Source organism: Gastrolobium bilobum, unplaced genomic scaffold (genome assembly GCF_033153095.1).
Source record: "Gastrolobium bilobum isolate Gb01-03AN ecotype WA unplaced genomic scaffold, APGP_CSIRO_Gbil_v1 utg6878, whole genome shotgun sequence".
Classification (NCBI taxonomy): Eukaryota; Viridiplantae; Streptophyta; class Magnoliopsida; order Fabales; family Fabaceae; genus Gastrolobium; species Gastrolobium bilobum.
In genome coordinates, this window is record NW_026897879.1 from 131,725 (window position 1) to 156,665 (window position 24,941).

A 24,941-nucleotide genomic window follows, 5' to 3' on the forward strand; every position below is an offset into this window, starting at 1 on the left:
TTATTAGCTGTTTGATGATACTAAATTTTTTATAATATCCATTAATAGAATAAAGTAAAATTTATTAGTATAACCTGAATGTCTATAGCCCACCAAAATGTGTAAAGAATATAAAAGGTGTAACATCTCATTTTGTATAATCAGGAGAATAAAATTCTCTGATGTACAAAGCTTGTAAAACAAACGCATAATACAATTCAATACAAATATTACTTTCATTGTCCTAATTTTTTCTCTTATTTTTACTGTATTCTAGTTATTCTTTAATTTTACAACAAAAAGGACAAAACTAAACATTTTGTGATATCAATTAATAGAATAAAATAAAATAAAATAAAATTTTGCAAACAATAAAGCTTTCCTTTTTGTGTCAGTGAGTAATACCGCAGTTTTCTATTAATGAAAGTTTCATATTCAAACCTTGCCAGACTTGTAAATATATGTTTTTCTAACATGAACAGAAATTATAAGAGAACAAAGTGTCCTAAGCATGAAACAGCCAAAACTATATTAATTTCAAAAGAGAATCCGAATAATTATATGAAAATTGTGGAAAAACATACACATATTTTGCTAGTGATACATCTTCGCTGCCTTATACAATTCCTCATAAGACGCGTACAAAAAAATAGCCTCACTGTCAGTTAAGCTGTACAAGAATACTCTGGTAAGAAGCTTCTTTGTCTTACAAGCTCATGAAGGTCATGAACAATCTTGAACACAGCATCTGGCCTTGCTAGCCTCAATGCATTTTGTGACATTCCTTTCAGTTCATCAGCCCTTGGACCAAACCAATCCGCAACAATTTTTGCTATCTCCTTAGGTGATTTAGAGAATTTCCCACATCCATTTTCAACTACATAAGGGACATTGCCAGCTTCCTAAAATGAAATGAAAGGAACTTCTGTGAGTTCACCATTTTTTTATCATGTATATGAGAAGGTGAGACTCAGTGACAAATATTTCAATGTGATTGTAGCCTCCCAGTCACCACATTCAAAACTAACTATAACTAGATTTCACAATAGCATAGCTACTAAAAGTATGCATGATAGAACAATTTAAACAAGCACTTATATCACTGCAGTCCTACTTTGAGAATGATTACATCCATCTCTTTATTTATTTCAACTTAGCTACTACTTTGTGGGGTCATTCTACTAATTTCTAATAGCTCAAATTTTCCACTAAAGTTTCAGAACTCAGCCTCAAATATACTTTTATCCCATGACATTATTTAGTCACATGGATTTTTTTAAAAAAAGAAAAGAAAAATTAATCACAAGGTTAAGGAATTATAGCCAGAACTACAATACCTGTCCTGCAATGTAATCATTCAAAATAATAGGGAGGCCTCGGATCATGGCCTCAGCAATCGTCCCTGGGCCTGCCTACAAAGGGGAAAAACCATCAATTGCTGTCATAATGAGGTAGGAAAATATAAGTAATGACCAAGAGATCAAACCTTAGTAATGATGCAATCACAAGCTCCCATGCATTCCTCCATTTTGGTAACAAATCCCTTGACCTAAATATGGGGAAAAATAAAATAATTCAGGGCTTCCATGGACATACATGCGATACTAATTGCTATGTTCATCTACTTATTGATACGTTACCCACCCGAAACAAGAAATTTAATATGGAAGTTTCTGACCTCTTCTTCCTTAACTCATATGGAAAGAAAAACTAATATTTTAAATTAATTTAATCAGTGTGCTAAACTTGAGTGAGTCTGACATATTAGATAATAGACAAATCCATTGCAGAAACCTCTGCCCCAAATAATTTGGTTTGATTTCCCTCACCCAAATTTGATGGAATCCTACACAGAAAATTTCTTTCCACAATCAATCAAATTAGAAATAATTTCTGCGCTCACAAATTATAATTAAACTTTCATCATCACATCTTTAATTATGGGGGTTCACTAATTTGTTCCATTTTCTAACTTGAATTCTTTCTCTCTTAATTGGGACAATTTCTTCTAATATTCAATTGCACCATGAAATTTTTTTCCTCTCAAGTATACCTCAAAAGTTCGAACATGTGATAACATACTAGGAATCTGGTCCTATGGCTAGATACCTAGTTCATCAAGTAAAAGAACATGCAGACACTAGAACAAATCAGTCACCATGGACTACTCGTAGACTTAAAATTTAAGCATATATAGGAGCAAACACAGACAGGAAGCGAGGGAGTGCAATGGCACCCACAAAACATACATATTATAATTTATATGGAGTTCAGAAAGCATGAACAAGGATCTGGAAAGATTTTAAGGGTATCAATACCTGCACTGGAATCTTCCAATTAATAGAATTTAGTTTGTCAGCAAGCTTCTTATTGCGACCACAGATCACAAGGACTTGACCTATTGGAGCCCCAAGATTCTCATCGTTTAATAAATCTCCAAGTGCCCGAGCAGTAGCCTCAATGGGGCCCATACCTTCACCTCCACCCATCAATAATACAGCAGGAAGATCCTCATCCATCCCTAATTCTCTCCTTAGTTCATCCTATTGCATAAATAAGAGAAGCCCGACAAAGTGAATATTAACTGAGGTAATTAAGAAAATCAAATAGCAAATCAAGTAATAATTATGTAGCTTTTCTTGTGAGTTAAATTTTAAGGGTTTAATTACACTAACCTCCCTTGAGGTTAGTGCTTATTAGTTATTAGTTATTACATTAGCACCCTTCTTGTATGATAAATTACAACTAGCTCCCTTACTTTTTTATTTTCAAGCGGACTTATGTAGGATCTGTATATAAAGTAGAGTAGTTGTGTTATTTCTAACACAAAGAACGGTATAGGGATATAGATAAGAACAAAAAAGATAAGTATAATAATCCAATTTAAAACATTTACACTCGAATAATTCATTGAAACTCGACACCAATCAAACATATATAGTCACATAGTGTGTTGATCAGTATGGTTAGATTGAAAGGAATAATAGTGATACTACAGTTCAGATCCAAATTTATACCTTCAAAGTAAGTGAAATACATGCCTGCGTATGCATCACTTAGTCTGAAGTAAGTGCTAAATAATGTGCTAAATAATGCCAGCAATTGTAATTGACAAGAAAAAACCTTTGCACAATTCAGCATTGGTAAGGTGTCATTGAAATGGCTATAATTTACTGCCAATAAATTCAAAAACCTAACAACTTAAATTACCAGACTCCTAATTGAGACTGGATAATTTCTATCATCCTATCTCACTGTATCAAACAATCCAGTGAAGGTTATTTCACTGAATACTGTATTCCAATTAGAGAATTGTAAGAAAACAAGCCATCCAATTCAAGTCATAGCTACAAGAATATGACATACCTTTGGCCGAACACGCTTAACAAAGGAAGGTCGGACAGGTAGACCATAAATCTTTATTTGGGATTGCTGGAGTCCAGCTTTCAGTGCCCTTTTTGCAACATCAGTTGTTGGACAATAGCATCTAGTTACAAGCTTATGAAACCTAAAAAATACAAGAAATAAGATGTCAAAACCAGACTATTGATATGATTTCTGAAAAGATAATAGCAAAAAAGCACAACTAACCATGTTGGATGACATGTGCTTAAATCTGTGACAACTGTGGTAAAAACAATCTTCTTTAAAAGACCCTTTGACCTCAAAATACGAAGTGGAACATGTTGCATCAGGGGATGCACACTGATTATTATATCTGGCTGATATTTCATTAGTCCTTTTGCAACCTCACTGTTTAAAAAATAAAAAAGATGGGATCTTTCAACTAACAAGTGATATTATACCGTATTTGAGAAGAGCTAAATATGAACAAGAAAATAGATTCTATAACTAAAGATTTCTGCATGGACAACAGCAAATGTCAATAACTTCGGTGTAATATTAACACAACGCACCATAAACATTGCAAACTGCAATGAGAGGGCAATTGTTCCCGAATATCACTTGATATTTGTAACACACAAATATCAAACCAGAACCACGCTGAAATGTTTCCGAATCACTATGATATCTTCTTTATTGTAATGAATCAAGTTATCCAAAAGCAAACAATTTATTCCCACAACTAGAAATCCAGTACATAAAACAACGAAACTATTCTGATATAACTTATTTATTCTTTAATGACCAAAAGGAAAGTTTCAACTTGAAAGACAGGGAAAATGCTAGACCAGTACATGCCTGGACTTTCACTTATGCATCATTTCACAAACCTATCAGTTAATTGCAATGGCATGTATGAATGCATTTGTTTTTTCTCATCTCATTGATCAAAGTAGTTTGACAAGATAAAAGAGTAGAAATTGTTATGTGAAGGCAACCAAATCCTCACCGAGCTATGAATGTTGAAGTGGCAGCAAAATTAGACTGATGCACTACACGCGGGGCAGTTCCATAGTACGTCATCTTCCACAATGGCCCATGTTTCACCAAAAAGCTATAGCTCCTGGGAAGTTGATTGAACGGCCAAGGCGTGTGATCAGCCCACAGATCAGTAACAAACACCTGCACCATGAACTCCATACTGAGAACAACACAACCCAAAAGAAAAGGGCATATATTTCACACACCCATTCATTGGACTTGCTATAACTTTCCATCACCTTAAACAAGTAAATAGGCAAATCAGTCCTAAAATTATCATTCACTAGCAGTTTAGTCCTGACTAATCAATCATCAAATTTACAAAACTAAAAGTATCAAGTTGGTCCTTTTTAGGGACAATAGAGACTAAGTCAAAAAAAAGTATATTCTTTTATTATGCTCATTAGATTAAATTAAAAAAAAAAAAAGAGGAAAAACGAACTTGGTAATCATCGCCAAATTCTTCATAGAAAGCAGCTTTGATGGCTTCTGCGGAAGCTCGATGGCCACCGCCAGTGTCACTCATCAAAATCAGAACCTTTTTAGGGTTCTCAGCCTCAGAACCATTCAATGGCAACCTCTCGTCTTCGAGAACAGCACACCCATCTTCTCTGACCCCATTACCATTATCACTGTTTCCATTACCAACGCGCAACGAAGCAAACCCAATTGGGATTTTTTCGCAGTGGAATCTAACGAACCTGTTGAAGTCATTAAGAATGTTCCTGAATCGGAAACCCCCACCTCCAACCCCCAAACTCAATGAAGCACTGCGCTTTCTACCTCCACAACGTGCACCGTTGTTGAAAGACGAGAAATTGGAGAGAACCGAAGAGCATGAGTCAGAGCCCAAGTTCAGATACGACGAATCCAACACAAAGCGACCGAATTGGGATGAAAAATCGAGGACTACTGAACTGGGTTCTTGGCTAACACTCGTGGGGTTATGCATGACTCTCTCTCTCTCTCTCTTAGTTTTTCTCTCTGTATCTATTATTAATATTAATACATTTATGTTGTTGCTTAGGAGAAAAAAGAGGTTGTTTATTGTTTAAGGTTACGGTAGTGTTGTCTTGTGTTATGTTATGTTATGTTGTTGCTTTAACTGGATTGGGTTTTGCTTGCTTCCCCTTAGAATTCACCGTGTGACACCGGCCAAGGGTTTCCAAGCCCTATCACCGTCCTACTTGGATCAAGTCAACCAGTAGGTCATTGCCACGTCAGATGCTAAGTCAACCCCAAAATAATATGGCAAGTGAAAGTTCAATATACATCAACTCTAAGCTTTCAAGGTTTTTTTTTTTTTTTTTTGTAAATAAAAAAAAAAAAAAAAACTTGGACACTTTCTTTCTTCCACGCGGTACGAGGTTTGATGAAATTTGTTTGACTAGAGTTCAAAGTGATACACGTTTCTACATTCTTGAATGAAAGTAAAATAGTTGAATTTTTTTTTCTTCTAAAGGTCCTTTCGCATTGAGGAAAGTCCAATACAAGTAAATGTTTCGCGGTCTTGGTTGGATTGGTTTTGGAAGTAAAAATTATTCGATTCAATCCATTCGATTTGATTATGTAATCATCCATTCGGTTTGGATTTTTTTTCAAATCTGATCCGATCCAATTAAATTTTTTTCAGTTTGGATTGGATCGATTTTCGATTTTTTGAAAATCTTAAAATTTATTTCATGATTATTGTGCAAATAATATCTTTTATGTAATTGGCTTTATAATATATTTTTTTTAAATACAAAAGCATCAGATAATATAGTTTTTTTTTTTTGAGTATGAGATAGATGAAATTTTGTTTATAAGATATGACTAGATTTTTTTTTTAGTTTAAGTGATGGGTTAATGGGTCTTGGATTTAGAAATTTTTGGGCTATGATTAAGGAAAAACTCAAGTAGATAGAGAAAAATTAATATATTCGATCGGTTTTCATCTACCAATCCAAAAACCGATCCAATCCAATTAAAATTTGCGATTTTTATTCAGTTTTCAGTTTTTTGATTTTCGATTTATTCAGTTATCGGTTTTTCGGTTCGGTCACCGCATTTGAATCGGTTTAGATCGGTTGATCAACACCCCTACTTGGTATATTATAAAGTTATTTATCTCTCTTTCCTTTACATAATTACGTCAAGAAAAAATTCAGAGGGTTAATTTATTGGTGAATCAGCGTGCGATGAATAGATAGAAATACAATTGCAAGTTTTATTTCTACCTAAAATAATTATTTGAGGCCAAATTACCCCAAAAACAAAAGTTCTTATTGATTCCCTAATTTCAACATAAATATAATATATTTTTTTATTAGAGAAATGAATTAATTAAAATATGTGCAAGGTATTCGAATATTACCTGACTATAATTTAATAAAAAAAAAACTAAATACCCTGACCTTATTATTATCGTAAGTCTAACATTTGTTAAAAACAATTTTAGTAAAACAAAAAGGGTTCGTTTTTTCTATAATCAATGTAGATAGTTATCTACATTGAGCCCAATACGATATTGTTTTGAAGCGAAAATCGAGATATTTTTATAATTATAATTTATTTCAAGGTTATAATAGTCGTTTTAATTATTCAACCCAAAACAACATCGTTTTAAGAGAAAATATAGATAACTTATCCACATTCACAGTAGAAACATTAAACCCAACAAAAAAATGTTAAAAACATTCACAAGCATACTCGTTTGTCAAATTGAGTTTACAAAGTCACAATTCTAAATATGAACGAAAAGAAAATGATTTACTAAAAGGATTTGATTATCTTATTATTCACAACAATATGCCTGGTCATCTTTTTCTATATTCCGACCATCCAAACACGTGCTTGTAATGCTCTTTCTATAGATGAATATTAGATTAAGTACTAGAAGTTTGTCCATGACAATGGCCATGTGATTCGTATGCAATAGCACTATGCATAATGCAAGGAAGGAGTCATTACCCATGATCCAATTGCCGGCCAATAGAACCTCATTCTATTGGCATTGCAATTTGGAAGAGTCCACCAAAATATTCCAAGTTCGCACATTGCCACTCACCACCCAAAAATGTGAATATCATGCATTTACGTTTACAATAAAAGAATATCAACAAACCCAAGGATATTCTCAATTTGCGGGCTTCTTAATTTTTAGCACTAGCCGCCCTGGACGATTAATCCATCGCATGAGATTGTGAAGAGGAGCAATATCACACTTCTACTTTTGTCCTAGTAATAGTTTTCTCATGCAGTCTCCCACAGATTCATTTATGTAGGTAGAGTTTTTTTTCATGGGAAGAGAAAAAAAAATATAGTAGATAGAACACATTTTAAATTTGTATGTGTAGAAGATAAATTCTTTCTTATGTAACTTAAGAATAATAAATTCCAATGTTAATAATGTATTTATTCACATAATTTTGTTTTAAAATTTTCTTTTCTAATTTAAATTATTCATTTCAATTTAAAAATCCTATTTCAAATATCAAAAAAATTATGTTGTTACTGCAGAAAAAACTTCTCTGTCATACTTACATAGAAGTGAATGTATTCCACTACAAAAATTTCTCTCCTCTCTTTACAATAGGACTTACTCACTTTTATATAAATATGGTAGAGAAATTTTTCTGCTACAAAAGTAAAAATATGAAACCATTTAAATATTTATTCTTATTTCACCAACAAAAATGTTTATTCTTATTCATTTATTTTCACTAATCTATCACCTAAAACTACTAATACTTTATAAAAAAAATGGTTATTTTACTACTTTTTAATCTATTCTTCATTTTATATTCCTTCCGAATCTAATAGTGAAAGGGAATATGCTTATGAATCCAATTCACCCACAAGGTGATTGTATTGCTCAGCCGCTTCTTGGGCCTTGGCCCAAAGGATTTGGTAAGAGAAGACCTTTCTAGCTCCTATGTCTACTGTATTGATTGGTTATGGGAACGGAGAAGGTTGAACCTTTTGAGTCCAGATAAAATCATAAGGCCCATTCAGCCCAATAATTTTACACAAAAGTATCGGCGTAGCTAAGTGACCAAAAAAGAGCTATCTTCTAACGTAGATTGAGCCACACTTGGTCTCTGACCCAAACCCAATAATTTTTCTAAAACCAAACCCAATTGCAGTTGGGCACAGTCTGAAAGAAACCAATGGCTACTCTACGCATTCAAGTTTCTTTCTTTATTCCATAAATATTGAGAGTTACCAATCTTATGTTGCTTGAGATAGTTCTTTTATGTGTGTAAGATAAATATATGTGGTCCACACTTTAAAAAAAAATGAAAAAAGTTGGCACAAAATTCAATGAGTGTATAACATGAGATAACTATCTCCAACCAAATGAGAAAAATATTTTCCATAAATATTAGGGCTTTATGCATAACAGGACAAAAATAACGTTTCCTACTGACACAATAAACTGGTGGGGTCCACCAGTTTATTTTTCTCACTCCTCATTTCATTTTCTCTGTCTTCATTATTGTGTCTGCCGGAATTTTTTACTTTATCCTACAACATTATTGTTGTATTTCCCTAACTATTATACATGAAAAGGATTTTTCCGGTCAATAGAGATGAATTATCTCTGTTGAGTCAAAAACAATGTCATTTTATGACAAAAATTAAGATATTTTTTTAATTCTAATTTATTGCAGAGTTATATTAGTCTTTATCATTATAATCTTTTAATCTTACAACCATAAAACGACATCGTTTTGGACTCACTGGAGATAACTTTATTTCCAGTGAGTAGAGAATAATTTTCCCATATTATATTGGGTAGAACAAATATTCAATTTTAATCGTTAATTACACTTATATGTAAAAATTATTATAAAAAAATAAATAAATTAAACTCATTAGATGCAAGTGAAATCAAGTGCTTAAATTAGGTGTAAGACTTATTATTGAGATGAGTAAATTAATCATTGCCCACATGTGTTTCTATTTTTTCCAGCAAATTTTATGTAATTCTTTAATATTATTAAACCTATAAATAATTATATTAAAAATGATTTTATATATTAACCTTATTAGTTATTACATCTAAACGTTTAATGGGTTCTCATTTTCCACAAGATTAAGAATAGGGCAAATTGGCAAGGCATGAATGATATTTTTGGGTGGGTCCAAACTACAAACATTATAATAACTTGTCTATGGTGTTGAGTATATCTTTCTCTCACCTCTCTCGTTAACCAATGGGTTTTTAGTTGCCTTTGCGCCACATGAAACCAAAAACCATGACCCGGTATTTCAATATCTAAGTGAAAATTGAAACACTCCTTGTAATCTTCTACATCTCTCCAACAAGAAGAAGAAAACGATGAGCTGTGTGTATTGTAGTAGTAGTGGGTCTGCGCTCATATCAAAAACAATGCACAGTAATAGGTTCATATCACCAATTGGTATTAAATTTATTATTGTGCCCTGTAATGCAAGGCCATGCAATAGGATTTCTAGCATCCAGGTCCGGGCTTCTATGGTGGACTCTTCCTCTGATTTTGTTAAGCGCATGGAACAAGCCTGGTTAATCTCCAAGGTCCATCTCTTTCTCACTCAATTTTATATTAGTTACTTGTTATTCTCATTATTAGATGGTTTTAGACCCTTAAAAACCTAGATGCTTAAGTGCTATATTTTGTATTATAAGATGTTTTCTCATTGTCCATCCAAGTAAAAACAAAACCATATAAACATTTTGTAGTAATATAATTACATTCTGATAGCCCCATCATTGATTTCTCCACTGTTCATTATGCTTGCAGCAACCAAGACCAATTGTCTGTTCATCTTGCAACTCAAAAGGGCATACTGAATGCAAATGGTGTGGGGGTAGTGGTTTCTTCATTATTGGTGACAACATGCTCTGTGAAGTTCCATCCAAAAACACTAGCTGTATTATTTGCAATGGAAAGGTACCTTTATGATGAAATATTAATCTGAATCCACCAATACTGTTGTCCTCCCTAATACACTTCACTGTTTACATCCTCAGTATCAGTTTAGAAGAGACTTACTGTGCCACAAATTTGTTATTTTTCAGGGTTCAATTTGCTGCTCTGATTGTCAAGGAACAGGCTTTCGTGCAAAGTGGTTGGAAGAACCTCCTACTTCAAAGTAACAAAATATAATTAACGGCTTTTTAAGTTGTGAGATATTGAAGCAACACCTACCTCAATTTACATGTGTCTATGTTTCGGGTGGGGAAGAGTTGATGGCCAACTGAAGAAATATGCAGCAATGGCTTGAACAGTAGATTACTTGTACAGCGAACAATATTGTTCAGTTCAGCTGCTTGTGTTTTAATAACGCTGACATTTATTTTATATGTACTTGTGTCAAAGACTTTACAAAATGCAACATGGAACACAGTTGAAACTTTTGATACAGGATTGCTATTTTCTTTCAACATGCAAACGCTTAGGCAAGCCTAATCCAATTGGCACTGATGGATAGTTCTGAAGGTTGTTTTAGTCATGCAATGTGATTAGAAATTAGAATCAGTTTCCCTGAAATACTTTTTCAACTTGTTACGCAGATTATGGATGTTCTGCATGTACATGTGTCTAGCTCATAAGGTTATGCAAGCACCACATTGCTTTTTGCAACTATCATTGTTTCTGTGTACACAATTCCATTTCTTTACATTTTAAGTAAAATAAATTTTGTTTTCTGGTAGCCTCTCCGACAATAGAACCAAACCTGTTTAGAGAACGAATCAGAACATCTACATCTTAATACAAGAATAACCAATAGGAAGCAGAGTACAATACATGTCTATAGTATAGATCATTTGTGATAACCCTCGAAGCTTGACATAAAACTGCGACATCCACGATCTTTTGGAAGCAGTTCAATTGCTTTGAACTATAGCTGAGAAGAGCAGTTTGTTGAGATCTCCAGAGTCAGAATCATGTGTTTCATCCCCTGCATCAACACATATTCACAGAGACATTTATTTACTGCATTCCTGAATTAAAGCTGTGCCATGCATGGTTATTATCTAAGATAACACTGATAAAGAATGAGAGGCGCCCCATTCTGGGCACCCAAATTCTGCAGTTAAGGAGTTAAAAAAGTTGCAGCAAGATGAGCTGGCAGAAGTATGGTGGCAACTGTTATAACTGTCTTAATAACACAACCATAAGTAGCATGGATTGTACAGATAGGAACATAGGAACTTAGGCACTTCCACTGGCAGGTCAATTTGTAGCTCAGCCTATCACTCCCAAAGTGATTGCCAGATGAAGGTGGTTAATCATTGCCTTGAACAGTAATTAAGAGCTTTCACATTCCACCAGCCCCATCAATGGTATATTGGTACCACTACTTGGTGTGGGCAAAATTCTGCTACAATATCACCTACCAATCCTCCATTGACATGAAACCTAATTAGGCAAGAGAAGACATCCAAGGACTCACAGCCGTTGCCTGGCTATATTCCAGGCACATCAGTAATGGCAGAGGTGGAATCCATCTTACATACAAGGGCAGAATTACAGAAGCAATAGAGACAAAATAGACAGAAGGCACAGTCTCAAATGAAAATAAGGGGAGACTTGGTTTTGCTGAATAGCACTCGTACAAAGCAGCAATCACCGTAGAATTTCTAGGAGACTCGATTCATGGGGTATTCAATGCTTCCTTGCTAAAGGATTTTCAAGGACCAGAGTTTGCAATAGCGACATCCCCACCAGAAGAGCCCCTCTCTACACACATGACCCCACATGCTATAATTGACCAAAGGTACTAGATACAGGAGGATGGAAACTAGTTAAGCAAGTTTCATGGAATGGCAAGGTATGCCACAAGAGGAAGTCACTTTGGAATGCTGGACAGAGGCAATTACAGCCTTTCCTAACATCAACACTGAGGACAAGGTGATTGATACAAATGGAACAGCCATGCTAGGGAAACAGATGAGAGGTGCACCATCCTGAGCATGTGATTTATGCAGTTAAGGCATTAAAAAACTTGCAACAAGATGAGCTGGTTGGACTGAGGTGTCAACAGTAATATCCATCTTTAACAACACAAAATAGCATGGATTGTACAGATAGGAACTGTAGGCGATAAAGCCGTGTCACTCATGTTCAAAATATAAATAGACCAGTAGCTCCGTTGTATAAATCAAAAAAGGAATAATAGTGAACTGAGGACCCACTATCCCTACACTCAATGGAAGAAATAGCTTAGTTATTTTTCATTATTGTTAGATGTAAAATCAAACATGAGCCTTCACCTAACAGTTTAAGCTTTTCGAAAAATTGATTTATGACATAGTATCAAAGTCAGGTTTTTGATCCTTGCCATCTCCATTTTTATAAATAAAAAGTTAAATTTTAGCACAAGGTATGATGGGCTTGTGCATTGTTTATGCTTCCCAAAGAATTCTTGCAAGAGGGAGCATGTTAGATACAAAGCCAATCATGAACCTTCACCTATCAGCTTAAGATTTTAGGAGAATTGGTTCTTCACAATTGTGCCAATGTGTTCATTCTGATTCATTGAGAATAATACTCCAGTTTCTTCTTTGATCTATTACCCTTTCTCTACTTGCTCCACTTGGAGAACATCAGCAAGGTCAAACTGTTCCTTCCTAGGCTCAAGAACAACTGTCTCACAAACCTTGGTACTATTGAGAGGGAGACTCAACAATTCACTCAACCCAAAGCCCCGTGCCCTACTCATCCCCCTTTTTAGTTTTTGTACTCTTCACAGAAGAAGTCTATACCAATTTCATTCCCCTCTCTTTACCACACATCAAGCCCTAGGTGCTCATCCAGACCAACTAACTAACTAATGCATCTATTGGGAAATTCAAATCAATGAAGAAAAACAATTGATAAAGGAGATTAGAAAGGATGTAAATAGACTAACTACTAACTAGAGTCATGAATAACAAACCCCCAATTCTAAGATAGTAATATCGATCTATACCACAATTGCTTGTCATCTTTCTCAATAATTTTGCATAAAATACATATATAACACATTCAATCCAAACCTGTGTTTTGACAACCATTAAATTTTGGTACTCCAAGAATAATGATGTACATATCAATATAAAATAAGTTTGTCAAACTTAATGCGTGGAAAATTGTCAAAACAGAAAATCCTTGAAACTCCTTACCTGTTTTGGATCTTAATTGTACTGTCCATTCTTCAATTATCTGCATAATCAGTTAAAATTGTGTAAAAATCATTGCAACTATACTTAGGTTTTATTTGGTAAGTGAAAAGTGGAGGTACAAAATTTGGGATGAAAAACACTTTACACCTGATTGGTATAACAGAAATATGATAAGATGGAAAACATACAGTATTCTTCTCAACTTTTTGAAATCATTTTACTTCATCCTCTATTTTCTACCTTCCCGTTTTCCGCCAACTCAGCCAAGAAGACCCTTAGCTATGTAGGCAAAGCAACATTAAAGCTACCCAAGGACATCCTTGCTTGGGTAAATACTAGTAGGCAAAGCCCCATGTTTCATTTATATTGGTTGCTTGCTGGCAAACGGTGAAAACACTTGAAACACCACTTGGAAAATAGGCAACCTTGAGAAGCAAAATATAGATGCATAAATTACCGTCATGCTCGCCTATGCTTTGTCCAAAATGGAAGAGACTACATTTTGGCTTTTGAATGATAATTTTTTATTTTCCCACAAAATCAAAACCTTAATATTTTGAACAACTAAGCCTATATTTGGATTTGCGATGAAGCGCCTCAAATGTAGGTTTGAGGTAAGTATGTTTGGTTGTCTCAAACCAAAATTGATTTTACTCCTAGACGCAAGTTTGACTAAAGGTAAAAAAAATAAAATAATAAAACTTTGGCATTGGGTTGATAATTTCATACTAACTTTTACCAGACTTACTTTTAAGTTTCTAAACATAAATCACTTTGCTTCAAACTCACTTTTAACCAAAATCAAGTTTGCAAACGCTCAACCAAAACACACTAAAACTCCTGTTGAGAGGCCACATGAACAATTATGCACTTCTCAGTAACTCATGACTGAGCAAAGGGACCAGGAAAGAACATACATCCAACTATAGGAAATTTCATCATTTCATCTGTTTAAAAACATTGAAGGACTAACTCTTTGTTTAAAAAAAAAAGTAACAACAATAAAATCAATAAAACACACACACTCACACACATATAATTACCTGTTTAAAGTTAGTGAATGCAGCATCATCTTCACCAGTGAGGGGCATGCCCATGGATGCTTGCATACGCTGCACTAAATGTCTGTTCTCAACAAGATTTCTCTGAGCCTTATCAATCAAATCCTACACAAGTGAACAAGCAACATTAACTTCAAAACATGGGTCTTATTCCTATCTTACATGCACACATATACATTACTATTTATAAAATACACCTTGTAGCATTCCAATTCTACAGAAAAAAAAAAAAAAAAAAAAACCAGCAGAATGCATAAAAGTACCTGCTTGGCAGCCAGAAGCTCATGGCACTGCCCCTTCAAGGTTGATATATCATCCTGTATCTTTTTTATCCTAGAAACCAGCTTCATAGGGTTTGCCTGCAGAAACCCAATTCAGTTTTAAGCATAAAGGTACAAACTTGGGAGGCTTACGCTAGTGCCCATTATTGGTTTTGCTAGAAAATCAAAGAAACATAGATTAAGGTACATGGAAAAAGGTGAAAACTGTAATGGGGTTTTTTTTGCTATGCTATGCTTACATTGTCAGGGTAAACATGTTGAAATTCCTTTTCGAGACGGTGATGAACCATAGAAAGATCGTGATTGGCTTTTGTGAAAAGGTTCAGAAGCCCGTCCGTTGCTTGATGGTATTGATGCCCCATTTTCACTTTCTTCTCGCTTCACACTGCAGTGCTGAGTTGTGGACTCGAATGTTCAAACTTCAAACTACAACACCAAACGCATGCATTTGATCATTTGAATTTATAGGAGCCAAAACAAAAGGATTTTTTTTTTTGGGTAAACATTTTTTTTAAAGTTTATTTGCACGTCCACAACACTGGCGTAAATTTTTAAAATAATTTAATGTTTTTATTTCGTGAGTAGAGGTAGGAGAATTTTTCTTTTTCTTTTTTTTTGCAGAAATAAAAATATTTTTTCCTTTTAAAAATTATATAACACAATATTAATATAAAAATATTAAATTTAAATAAAAAATAATTAATGGCTATAAAAATATTAATATATCTAATTATATTAAAATTTTACTTTGATTGATATAAAAGTTAAAGTTAATTAAATAATATTGGAGAGAAATGTTTTCAAATATCTAAAAAGTATTAAAACAATATATATCGGATAATTTTAAAATATATGTCCTTCGTAGCCATTTCTTTACTCTTTTTCTTTTAATTTTGTAAAAAAAATTATTTCAAAGTTCTTACAATCATTTGCCAAAAAAACCAAGATTTTAAATCTATGAAAGAATCTTATTTTGAGATAATTATTACCAAGTTCAAAATTCATCCTTTTTTTATTTGATTGATGAGAGGTTTTCAAACATTGAAGTAAGAAATACAAAAACTTGCATTTTTTTTACCACAAACTTACATATGATCAAATAATTTTGTATTTTAATTGCATTATTTTATCTCTCTAAAAACATTTCATGGTTTATTTGACATACCATGCTCTCCCCATCATATTAATAAGAAGAGTTACTCCTCTTTTCCTTGTTTGTCTATATTAGTACAAAAAAAAGTCACTAATAAAGTTAACCTAACGGTGAAGAGTGTGAATAAATGTGTTAGGAAATATGTGTTATTTTTTTATTTTTTATTTTGATAGATGAGGAAGGATTAGAACACACCCCTCACCTAGTGACTTAGTGGGGGTGTGTGTTCTAATCCTTTATCATGACATATGATGATAAGATGTCAGTAACTATTATCATTAGACAAACAAAGTATTCGTATGTATATAACTATTTTTCACATCTCACAGTTCACAATCTCCTATGAGTCCTAATAAAGTTTGATGTATTCATTGCTATGGCCATTGAGCATGCATAAACTCCAACCGAGCACAGTGAAGCAGATACCAACAAAAGTGCTTTCCAATGTCTCCCAGATGCCAAAATTGCCAATGCAGCCATTGCAACAGCCACAGCTGAAAGTGCATTTTTCCAAACTTGGAAACCTTTAACTGCAGTTCTACATCCTTTACAATGTACTACATGCCTAAAATATCTATTGGCTAAATTAGGGGCATGCATTGCTCCAATGCCTCCCTTAGCAGGTGAAGCAGCTGAGATTCCTGCAATGAGTCCAGCAGGTGCATGCTCAACCACAGCAGGCTCTTTGGGCAAGGAAATTGTGCTGTGACCAAAATGATAAGGCATCCCATGCCCCACTTTGTCCATCCACTTCCTGTATTCAGCAACCCATGTGTCTGATGACCTTAAATTAAGGTATAGTTCCTTTGTGGGGACCTTCTCTTTCATCAAAGTTTCATTTTGGGATGCTAAGAACCCCATGTCTTGCTCAAAAACTTTGCTTGCATTTTGATGGAGATACCATTCAGGGAACAGCTTTGCTAGTGGATAACTTTTTGTTCCTCCAAACCTCACTATCAACATGGATTTCCCTTGCCCAGTTGGCCTACAAAGGAACAGACCAGAGAAGTGGTTTTTTTCACCATTATTATCAATAATTTCTCTGTTGTTTTGGAGAACACAAGGAGCTTCAAACCGTAAGAAGTTAGGCATAGAGTCATCTTTCTCTCTGCCCCACAAACCAGCAAAACCTCTATCAGTTCGTTCAGTCACCTCAAAACAAAGTGGCTGTGCATCCTCCCTTCTTGCACTCCAATCTGTTCTATCATGTGAGATTGGGAGATGAGCAGGATCCATCAGGTTTTCCAGAAGAATAGAGTGATCATATGGGAGTTCATGAATTGTTGAAACATCTTGGAACCCTGGCCTTGCAAAGTTCTCAAACCAAGGTAGTTTATTAACATTTGGAGTTGTCTTTGGAGACATCCATACCCAAACAACTCCTTGGGAGTCCCTCACCTCATATGTTTTAACACAGGCTGATCTAGGAATTTTGGCATCAGTTGGAAGCTTTAGGAAACAGAAAAATAATGATTAACATAGTCTTGCATTAATCTAAGAAGCAATTATATATGCATTGATTTAGCCAAGGACATTCTGTAACCAACCTGAGGTATCTTCACACATTTGCCCTCGCCTTCGAATTGCCATCCATGGTATAGGCACTCAAGCCTTCCATCAATCAACTGGCCTTCTGATAATTTTGCTAACCTGAATCAAACAAAAGATAAGGTCCAGCATCATGACAAATATGGAATCAGTATTTAACAAATAGCAAAATTGCAGGGTGTTTTTGTTAAGGTATCAACACACAGATGCAAGAGACAACCAAACGAATAATCTACGAAAGTTTTTCTTTATTATCAAACTCTCTTTTCTTGCTCTGTACTTTCTATGACGATTACATCTCCTTATATGGTAGCTTGCTAAAAAATAACTTAAACACCTATTAAAAGCTATTAAACGCAATAAAACATAAACCGTAGAAAACTTACAGCCATTTAACAAATATCAAAACCAAACCCCCATAACACTTAACCAACATTAATTCCTAAACATAAAACTTCTAGAGACCCATTAATCTAAAAACCGTACATTTAAGTTTATCTAATAACACTCCTCCATAAACTTAAATGCTTCTTCCATCTTTCATCCCAAGCATCTTCTTGCAATTGTTGAGCAGCAACGTCGGCAGTGGCTTTGTGAAAATGTCCCCGACTTGCTCTTGACTGGTCACGTGTGTTAACTCCACATTTCCTTCCTTTACTTGATCCCGGATGAAGTGAAATCGGACGTCAATATGCTTGCTTCTCTCATGATTCACCGGGTTCTTGGCTAACTCTATAGCCGACTTGTTATCAACTCGAATCTCGGTTGGGCCGACTTGTTTTTCCTCCAACTTGCTTAGTAAATTCCTAAGCCATACTGCATGACAAACACACCAAGATGCTGCTACATATTCAGCTTCACAGGTAGACAAGGTTACAATGGGTTGCTTCTTCGAAATCCAAGTGAATGCCGTGTTGCCCATGAAAAACACATAACCAGCCGTGCTCTTTCGATCATCTACGTCTCCACACCAATCACTGTCAGAGTATCCAATCAACTTGTGTTTTGCTGAACTCGGGTAGTGTAACCCGTGTGAAATTGTACCTTGAACATACCTCAAAATTCTCTTTACCGCCTTCCAATGTGTGTATCTTGGCTCCTCCACGAACCGACTTACTATGCCGACACTCAACGAGATATCCGGCCTCGTGGATGTGAGATAGCGTAGGCTTCCCACCAAGCTTCTGTATTTGCTTGCATCAACTAGATCTCCACCATCATACTTTGAGAGTTTTGAACCGGGTTCCATAGGAGTTGAAACCGGCTTGCAATCTGCCATCTTAAATCTTTTGAGAATCTCCTTTGCATATGCCTCTTGAGAGACAAAGATACCCGAGTTGTCTTGTCTGACTTCCAGACCAAGAAAATATTTCATCAGACCAAGATCTGTCATTTCGAATTCTCTTGTCATTGTGCTCTTGAACTCTTGTATCATCTTGGCATTGTTTCCCATAAAAATGAGATCGTCAACATAAAGAGCTACAATTAACAAGTCTCCTCTATTTTTCTTAACATAAACAGCGTGTTCATATGGACATTGTTCAAGTCCATTCTCCTTGAAATATTTGTCAATACGAGCATTCCATGCCCGTGGTGCTTGCTTCAACCCGTAAAGTGCTTTCTTCAATCTCAGCACCTTCTTCTCTTCTCCTGCCTTCATGTAGCCCGGCGGTTGTTCCACATAGACTTCTTCTTCAAGAACACCATTCAGAAATGCCGACTTTACATCCATTTGATGTATTGGCCACCTGTATTGAGCAGCCTGTGAGATGAGTAGCCGAATTGTCTCCATCCTTGTAACAGGGGCAAACACCTCGTCATAGTCAATTCCAGCCTTCTGCTTACAACCTTTTGCAACTAGCCGAGCTTTATTTCGTTCTATCTCCCCTTTAGCATTCATCTTCTTCTTGAACACCCACTTCACTCCAATGGGCCGACTTCCGTTTGGTAGCTCGGCTAACTCCCATGTGTTATTTCGGTCAATGGCTTCTATCTCCTCATCCATGGCATCTTGCCATTTCTTATCTCGGATGGCTTCTTCAAAACTTATGTTTTCAGAGTCTGCAAGAAGACAAACAAAATGTACCTCACTTGTTGACTCATATATGTCCTGTATGCTCCGCATCCTGGGTTGTCGTACCTCGTCTTCATCATCAGAAACTTCAGGGCTTGCCGGGTTGATAATTTGTGTTGAGATTCTGCCTTCAAAATTCACCTCGGATGAATTGCTCCAGTCCCACTCATTTGCTTCATTAAACCTTACATCTCGGCTCACTACAACCTTCTCGTTGACGGGGTCAAACAGCTTATACCCCTTTGTTTTTCCATCATATCCCACAAAAACATATTTCCTGCTTTTGTCCTCGAGCTTAGTTCTGAGCTGGTCTGGTACGTGTGCATAGGCCACACTACCAAATACTCTAAGATGTTCCACTGATGGCTTTTGACCGCTCCAAGCTTCTTGTGGTGTTTTGTCATCTAAACTCGAATGTGGACATCGGTTCTGCACATACACAGCACACTGCACAGCTTCCGCCCAAAACTCCTTCGGCATCTTCTTGTTTTTGAGCATTGACCGAACCATGTCAAGAATAGTTCGGTTCTTCCTTTCAGCCACACCGTTCTGTTGTGGTGAGTATGGTGCTGTTAGAAACCTCCTTATCCCCTGTTCCTCACAAAATGTCAGAAATTCTGTCGAGGTATATTCCCCACCTCGGTCAGAACGCACCGATTTGATATAGCTTCCTGTTGCCTTCTCAATCATCACCTTGAACTTTTTGAACACATCAAACACCTCAGACTTCTCCTTCAGAAAATAGACCCAAGTTTTCCGTGAGAAATCATCAATAAAAGAGAGAAAATACTTCTTACCGCTAAAAGAACCCGGATTGATGGGTCCACACAAGTCGGTATGTATTAATTCCAGAGGTTGCTTAGCCCGAAACCTTGCCATCTTCTGAAACGTAGTCCTGGCATGCTTGCCAAGTACACAACTCTCACAAAATTTTCCTTCAAAGTTTATGTCAGGTAACCCGTCCACCATCTTTTTCTTTGCCAACTCGGTTAGACCACCATAATGTAGGTGACCAAACCGGAGATGCCACAGTGACGCCTTATCTTCTACCTCGGCTTGTAAACATTCAACCTGTACACATTTCAAATTCAGTTTATACATACGATTCTTACCCATTTGAACTCGGACTATCACCCGACCTCGCTCATCTTTCAAATACAATACCCGGTCTTTCATAATAACCGAGTAACCTTTCTCCATCAATTGACCCATGCTTAAAATATTGCTTTTTAGGTCGGGTACATAGTACACATCTCGAATTGAGCCAATTAACCCGTCCTTTTGTAAAAAACAGATCGTACCTCGGCCTTTTACCTCAACCTTCGAGGCATCCCCGAATGAAACATGTCCGGTTTCCACCTTTCTCATCTCCTTGAATAAGTGCTTATGTCCGCACATGTGGTTGCTCGCACCCGTGTCAAGATACCACTCCATGTCATCGTCTGACCTTCCTTCACTGTGTGTCATTAACAAGACACCATCCTTCATCTCGCCTTCTGTGGCTAGGTTAGATGTCTCCTCCACCCTTTTCTCTTCTCTGCATTTTCTTGCAAAATGTCCAACCTTGCCACAATTGTAACATTTGTCCGAGTTACAATCTTTTGAATAGTGACCATACTTGCCACACTTGTAGCATTCAATGTTTGAATAATGTGACCGACCTCCTCGACGACCCCGTCCTCTTCCACGCCAGTTCTGTTGACTTGATTGTCCTACCTCATCATTACAACCTTCTTGACTTCGGCCTCGGCCCCTACCACCACGGCTAGTACCTCGTCCACCGCGGCCACGTCCTCTACCTCGAAAGTTTTGAGAATAGAGAACTTTCTCATCTTTAATTGTTGCTTTGGTCTGAAGCGCTTGTTCAAGAGTCTCCTCCTTCTTCTTCTTTCTTTGTTCATGCGCTTCAAGAGAACCCGCCAACTCATCAATAGTGAGTGTAGACAGATCCTTGGACTCCTCTATCGCACAAACCACGTTTTCGAACTGGTCTGTCAAAGATCTCAGGATTTTCTCCACCACTCTGGTGTCAGGTATAACTTCTCCATTCCGTTTCAACTGGTTCACAACTCCCTGAACCCGGGCAACGAACCCGGATACTCCTTCCGTGTCCTTCATCTTTATTCCCTCCAACTCGGCACGAAGGGTTTGAAGCCGGACTTGTTTAACCCGGTCAGCTCCTCTATAGACATTTGCCAAGGTGTCCCAGGCTGCCTTTGAGGTCTCACAATTTGCTATCTTCTCGAACCCGGATTCGTCCACAGCTCGGAAGAGCATGAATAACGCCAGCTTGTCCTTTGCACGCGTCTCTTTCAACGTTTTAGTTTGAGCCGCCGAATAGCCTCCAGTGTCCTGTGGTTCTACAAAACCTGCTTGAACATTCTCCCAAGCGTCCTGGGATCCGAGAAGAGCCTTCATCTGGATGCACCAATTCTCGTAGTTCTCCTTCGTCAACTTAGGTAGTGCCATATCACTCCCCCTTTCCATAGCTCTGATACCAATTTGTTAAGGTATCAACACACAGATGCAAGAGACAACCAAACGAATAATCTACGAAAGTTTTTCTTTATTATCAAACTCTCTTTTCTTGCTCTGTACTTTCTATGACGATTACATCTCCTTATATGGTAGCTTGCTAAAAAATAACTTAAACACCTATTAAAAGCTATTAAACGCAATAAAACATAAACCGTAGAAAACTTACAGCCATTTAACAAATATCAAAACCAAACCCCCATAACACTTAACCAACATTAATTCCTAAACATAAAACTTCTAGAGACCCATTAATCTAAAAACCGTACATTTAAGTTTATCTAATAACAGTTTTTATCTTATTTGGCATCTAAATCAATCATTTTGTCAATTAGTCGGGTAATCCATGAACTGGTGGATATATTAAAATAAAAATAAAAATGCAAGGCCACTTCCCTCGCAGAAATTAACAACAGAAGTTGATAAAAGTGACACTTCTCAAATATTAGGAGTAACATCCACTTCCTAACTATCAATTCTAACCTGTTTTTAAGCCTGAACAGGCTCAGGCTGACCTTAATTCCACATAAGCAATGCGCCAAACACATCCCACTTCATTTTGGGATTTGACTAAAATTCCTATTTATTATAATTCTTAATAGCTTCTTATTATGAATTGTATTGACATGGACGATAAGAAAAGAACAGTAAAGTCCTTATGTCTGCAATAACAACAACAATAACAGTGTAGTCCTTATTCTTGCCAAGCAAATTCCCAACATTCACCGTCTCTTCTCTCCTAAAAGGAGCACTAATTCATGCAATTAAGCTATAAAACTTCACCAATTAAGAAAAATTGAGCACAGAATCAACTTTACTTTCATTCAATCAAACTGCACGTGACTTTAGCTCAATTAAATTATAGATTCCTCTTGTAACTGCAATTAAAATATTGGAGCTTGGAAACTACAAGAGGCAGAAACCAAGAACAAGGTCATCTTCAAAAAACCACTTACCTATGAGGGCACCGATCTTCATAACAGCGAAACTCGCCATTGCCATCTCTGAATAACACCAGCTGCTTGTCAAACACTCGGAGACCAAGGGGTGCATCATCTGGCACATCTTGAGTCAGGTACAAAGGGTACCATTCTTGTGTCCAATCATAATCTGCAACTACCTTCTCATCTTTCTGTTCATCCTCAATGGAAGTACCAACAAGAACCTTGTGATCCTCCCCATCTTTGTAATCAAGCAAAGGTGCAGCTTTGAGGGCGCCACACCTGTGATGCTGGTTCCTCCTGCATGAAAATGACAATGGTTGTGAAGAGAGAGTTGAAAGTAGCACTAGTGGAGACTTGTGCTTGGATGGAAAAGCATAAGAAGATGGGGTGAGGGAGAGAAATGGTGGGTTGACTAAAGCCATGACTAGTACTGTGTTGTGGTTTGGTTCGAAAATGGAAATGAAAAGGGTGGTGAAAATAGAGATATTTTATTGTATGTGGAGTAGTGTACATAAGAAATAGATGCCACCTGATGAAGCAAACCATGAAATGGAAGCTTTGAGAAACGTAGGCAAGGGAACTTAAAAAGGGAGAAGTCAACTTGTCATCATTAGGTGGGTGTTACTTGGAGGACTCTTGTGCCATCTCTGGCCACACAAACAAAACAATCTGGACACTGGTCACCTAACAATAGTGAATTATTCATGCAAAACTTCATATTTGTTTTTTTATATTATGAAGTGCTAATTATTATTATTTTTTAAAGTAAATTTGTGAGTACTTTAATGATGTTATTTATATATTAAGTAAATTGCAACTTATACTCTTTAGTTTTTTACTTTAGAGTTTGAAAATATACATATAATTTACTTAACTTATACTCTATTTGTCAAGCAACTTATTGTGCTCTAGTCCGGTCACACATGCCCATTCTACTAGGCCGGCTTCTCATATTCATAAAAAAGTTTATATCCTTATATTTTTTTTTTTATAAATCATATGTATCTTTTACGAAAAGAAAATCTTTGCTGCAATAGATGTATGTACATCCATACTAAAATGAAAAAGGGTTTTGGAACTTAAAAGGAATTATACAAAAAAATGAGTTAAAATAAAAAAAATCTTTTTTAATAAAAGGAAGTACCAAGTTCGGTACTACCGTACTACCGAAGAAATTTCTCTTTACGAGAGGTAATTTTGTCCAATGTTGAGATTCTAAACTTATTCTAAAAATAATACCGAAAAGAATCGAAGATATATTTTTACCGTCGTATACTCAACTCTCATGTGCCTGACTAAACCATATATCCCTACATCTCATTCTCTCTCTTCTTTTTGGAGAATGTATATCCCTTCATTTCTAAAGTGACACAATTACACCCTTATTTTTCATGCGCACATACCTATGCATCAGGTGAGGCTTTTAGTGAGGTCCATAAGAGCCCAACGGTTACGGCTCCCTCTTTTTCATAGTTGGAGAATCTTCTTCGTTTAGAAATGGGAAAAGTGTTTGTTCACGCAACTTGTGTTATTTTATTCTCACGAAAAAGTAGAATTTACATTTTTTATTTTTTTTATTCACTTTCTCTCCCTCATAATTTATCTCTTTCTCTCGTCATTTGAAATGACACACTTTTCCCTTTAAAAATACCTCTGTTTTGTCATTGAAAAGACATCTTTTGCATACTCATTCTCATATTGTTCCTTTGCAGAAATACTATCACACAAAACCAACGTGTCCTACACTTCTCCTAATTCTCAATTCTCACCTGATATCATCCACTTGTGGTGACTCTTTTATTGAGTTCAGGTTCATATCTCTGCTACATAATAAGATCACTGTT

General features: G+C 36.0%; 4 protein-coding genes across 7 annotated transcripts; 1 reads left to right on the forward strand and 3 right to left on the reverse strand.

Annotated features, from left to right (window-relative positions):
• Nucleotides 1–453: 453 nt before the first annotated feature.
• On the reverse strand, nucleotides 454–5,400 carry LOC133311082 (probable monogalactosyldiacylglycerol synthase, chloroplastic). 3 transcript variants are annotated; one of them, XM_061512094.1, is made up of 8 exons: nucleotides 4,808–5,400; nucleotides 4,334–4,506; nucleotides 3,539–3,732; nucleotides 3,346–3,500; nucleotides 2,298–2,522; nucleotides 1,466–1,528; nucleotides 1,317–1,391; nucleotides 454–881 (listed from the first exon to the last, which is right to left on the reverse strand). In XM_061512094.1, exons 1-8 carry the CDS (start codon nucleotides 5,315–5,317, stop codon nucleotides 645–647), a joined length of 1,632 nt encoding a protein of 543 aa, XP_061368078.1. In that variant the 5' UTR covers nucleotides 5,318–5,400; the 3' UTR covers nucleotides 454–644. The 3 variants fall into 3 exon arrangements, with proteins under 3 accessions (XP_061368078.1, XP_061368080.1, XP_061368079.1); XM_061512095.1 differs by having other exon boundaries at nucleotides 456–881; nucleotides 3,346–3,487; nucleotides 3,571–3,732; XM_061512096.1 differs by lacking the exon at nucleotides 3,539–3,732 and having other exon boundaries at nucleotides 3,346–3,487.
• A 4,173-nt stretch (nucleotides 5,401–9,573) lies between these two features.
• LOC133311094 (uncharacterized) lies at nucleotides 9,574–10,730 on the forward strand. The gene is made up of 3 exons (XM_061512112.1): nucleotides 9,574–9,907; nucleotides 10,134–10,283; nucleotides 10,412–10,730. The coding sequence occupies exons 1-3, from the start codon at nucleotides 9,692–9,694 to the stop codon at nucleotides 10,487–10,489; spliced, it is 444 nt and encodes a 147-aa protein (XP_061368096.1). The 5' UTR covers nucleotides 9,574–9,691; the 3' UTR covers nucleotides 10,490–10,730.
• A 258-nt stretch (nucleotides 10,731–10,988) lies between these two features.
• Nucleotides 10,989–15,257, reverse strand: LOC133311090 (uncharacterized). Of its 2 annotated transcripts, XR_009751523.1 has the most exons (6): nucleotides 15,083–15,257; nucleotides 14,826–14,921; nucleotides 14,545–14,667; nucleotides 13,502–13,541; nucleotides 11,142–11,295; nucleotides 10,989–11,070 (listed from the first exon to the last, which is right to left on the reverse strand). XR_009751523.1 is itself a non-coding variant. In XM_061512108.1 (5 exons), the coding sequence occupies exons 1-5, from the start codon at nucleotides 15,203–15,205 to the stop codon at nucleotides 11,222–11,224; spliced, it is 456 nt and encodes a 151-aa protein (XP_061368092.1). In that variant the 5' UTR covers nucleotides 15,206–15,257; the 3' UTR covers nucleotides 10,994–11,221. The 2 variants fall into 2 exon arrangements, 1 of the variants encoding a protein (XP_061368092.1); XM_061512108.1 differs by having other exon boundaries at nucleotides 10,994–11,295.
• Nucleotides 15,258–16,207: 950 nt separating this feature from the next.
• Nucleotides 16,208–23,657, reverse strand: LOC133311084 (protein TIC 55, chloroplastic-like). The gene is made up of 3 exons (XM_061512098.1): nucleotides 23,110–23,657; nucleotides 17,544–17,646; nucleotides 16,208–17,445 (listed from the first exon to the last, which is right to left on the reverse strand). The coding sequence occupies exons 1-3, from the start codon at nucleotides 23,517–23,519 to the stop codon at nucleotides 16,327–16,329; spliced, it is 1,632 nt and encodes a 543-aa protein (XP_061368082.1). The 5' UTR covers nucleotides 23,520–23,657; the 3' UTR covers nucleotides 16,208–16,326.
• Between the last annotated feature and the right edge of the window lie 1,284 nt (nucleotides 23,658–24,941).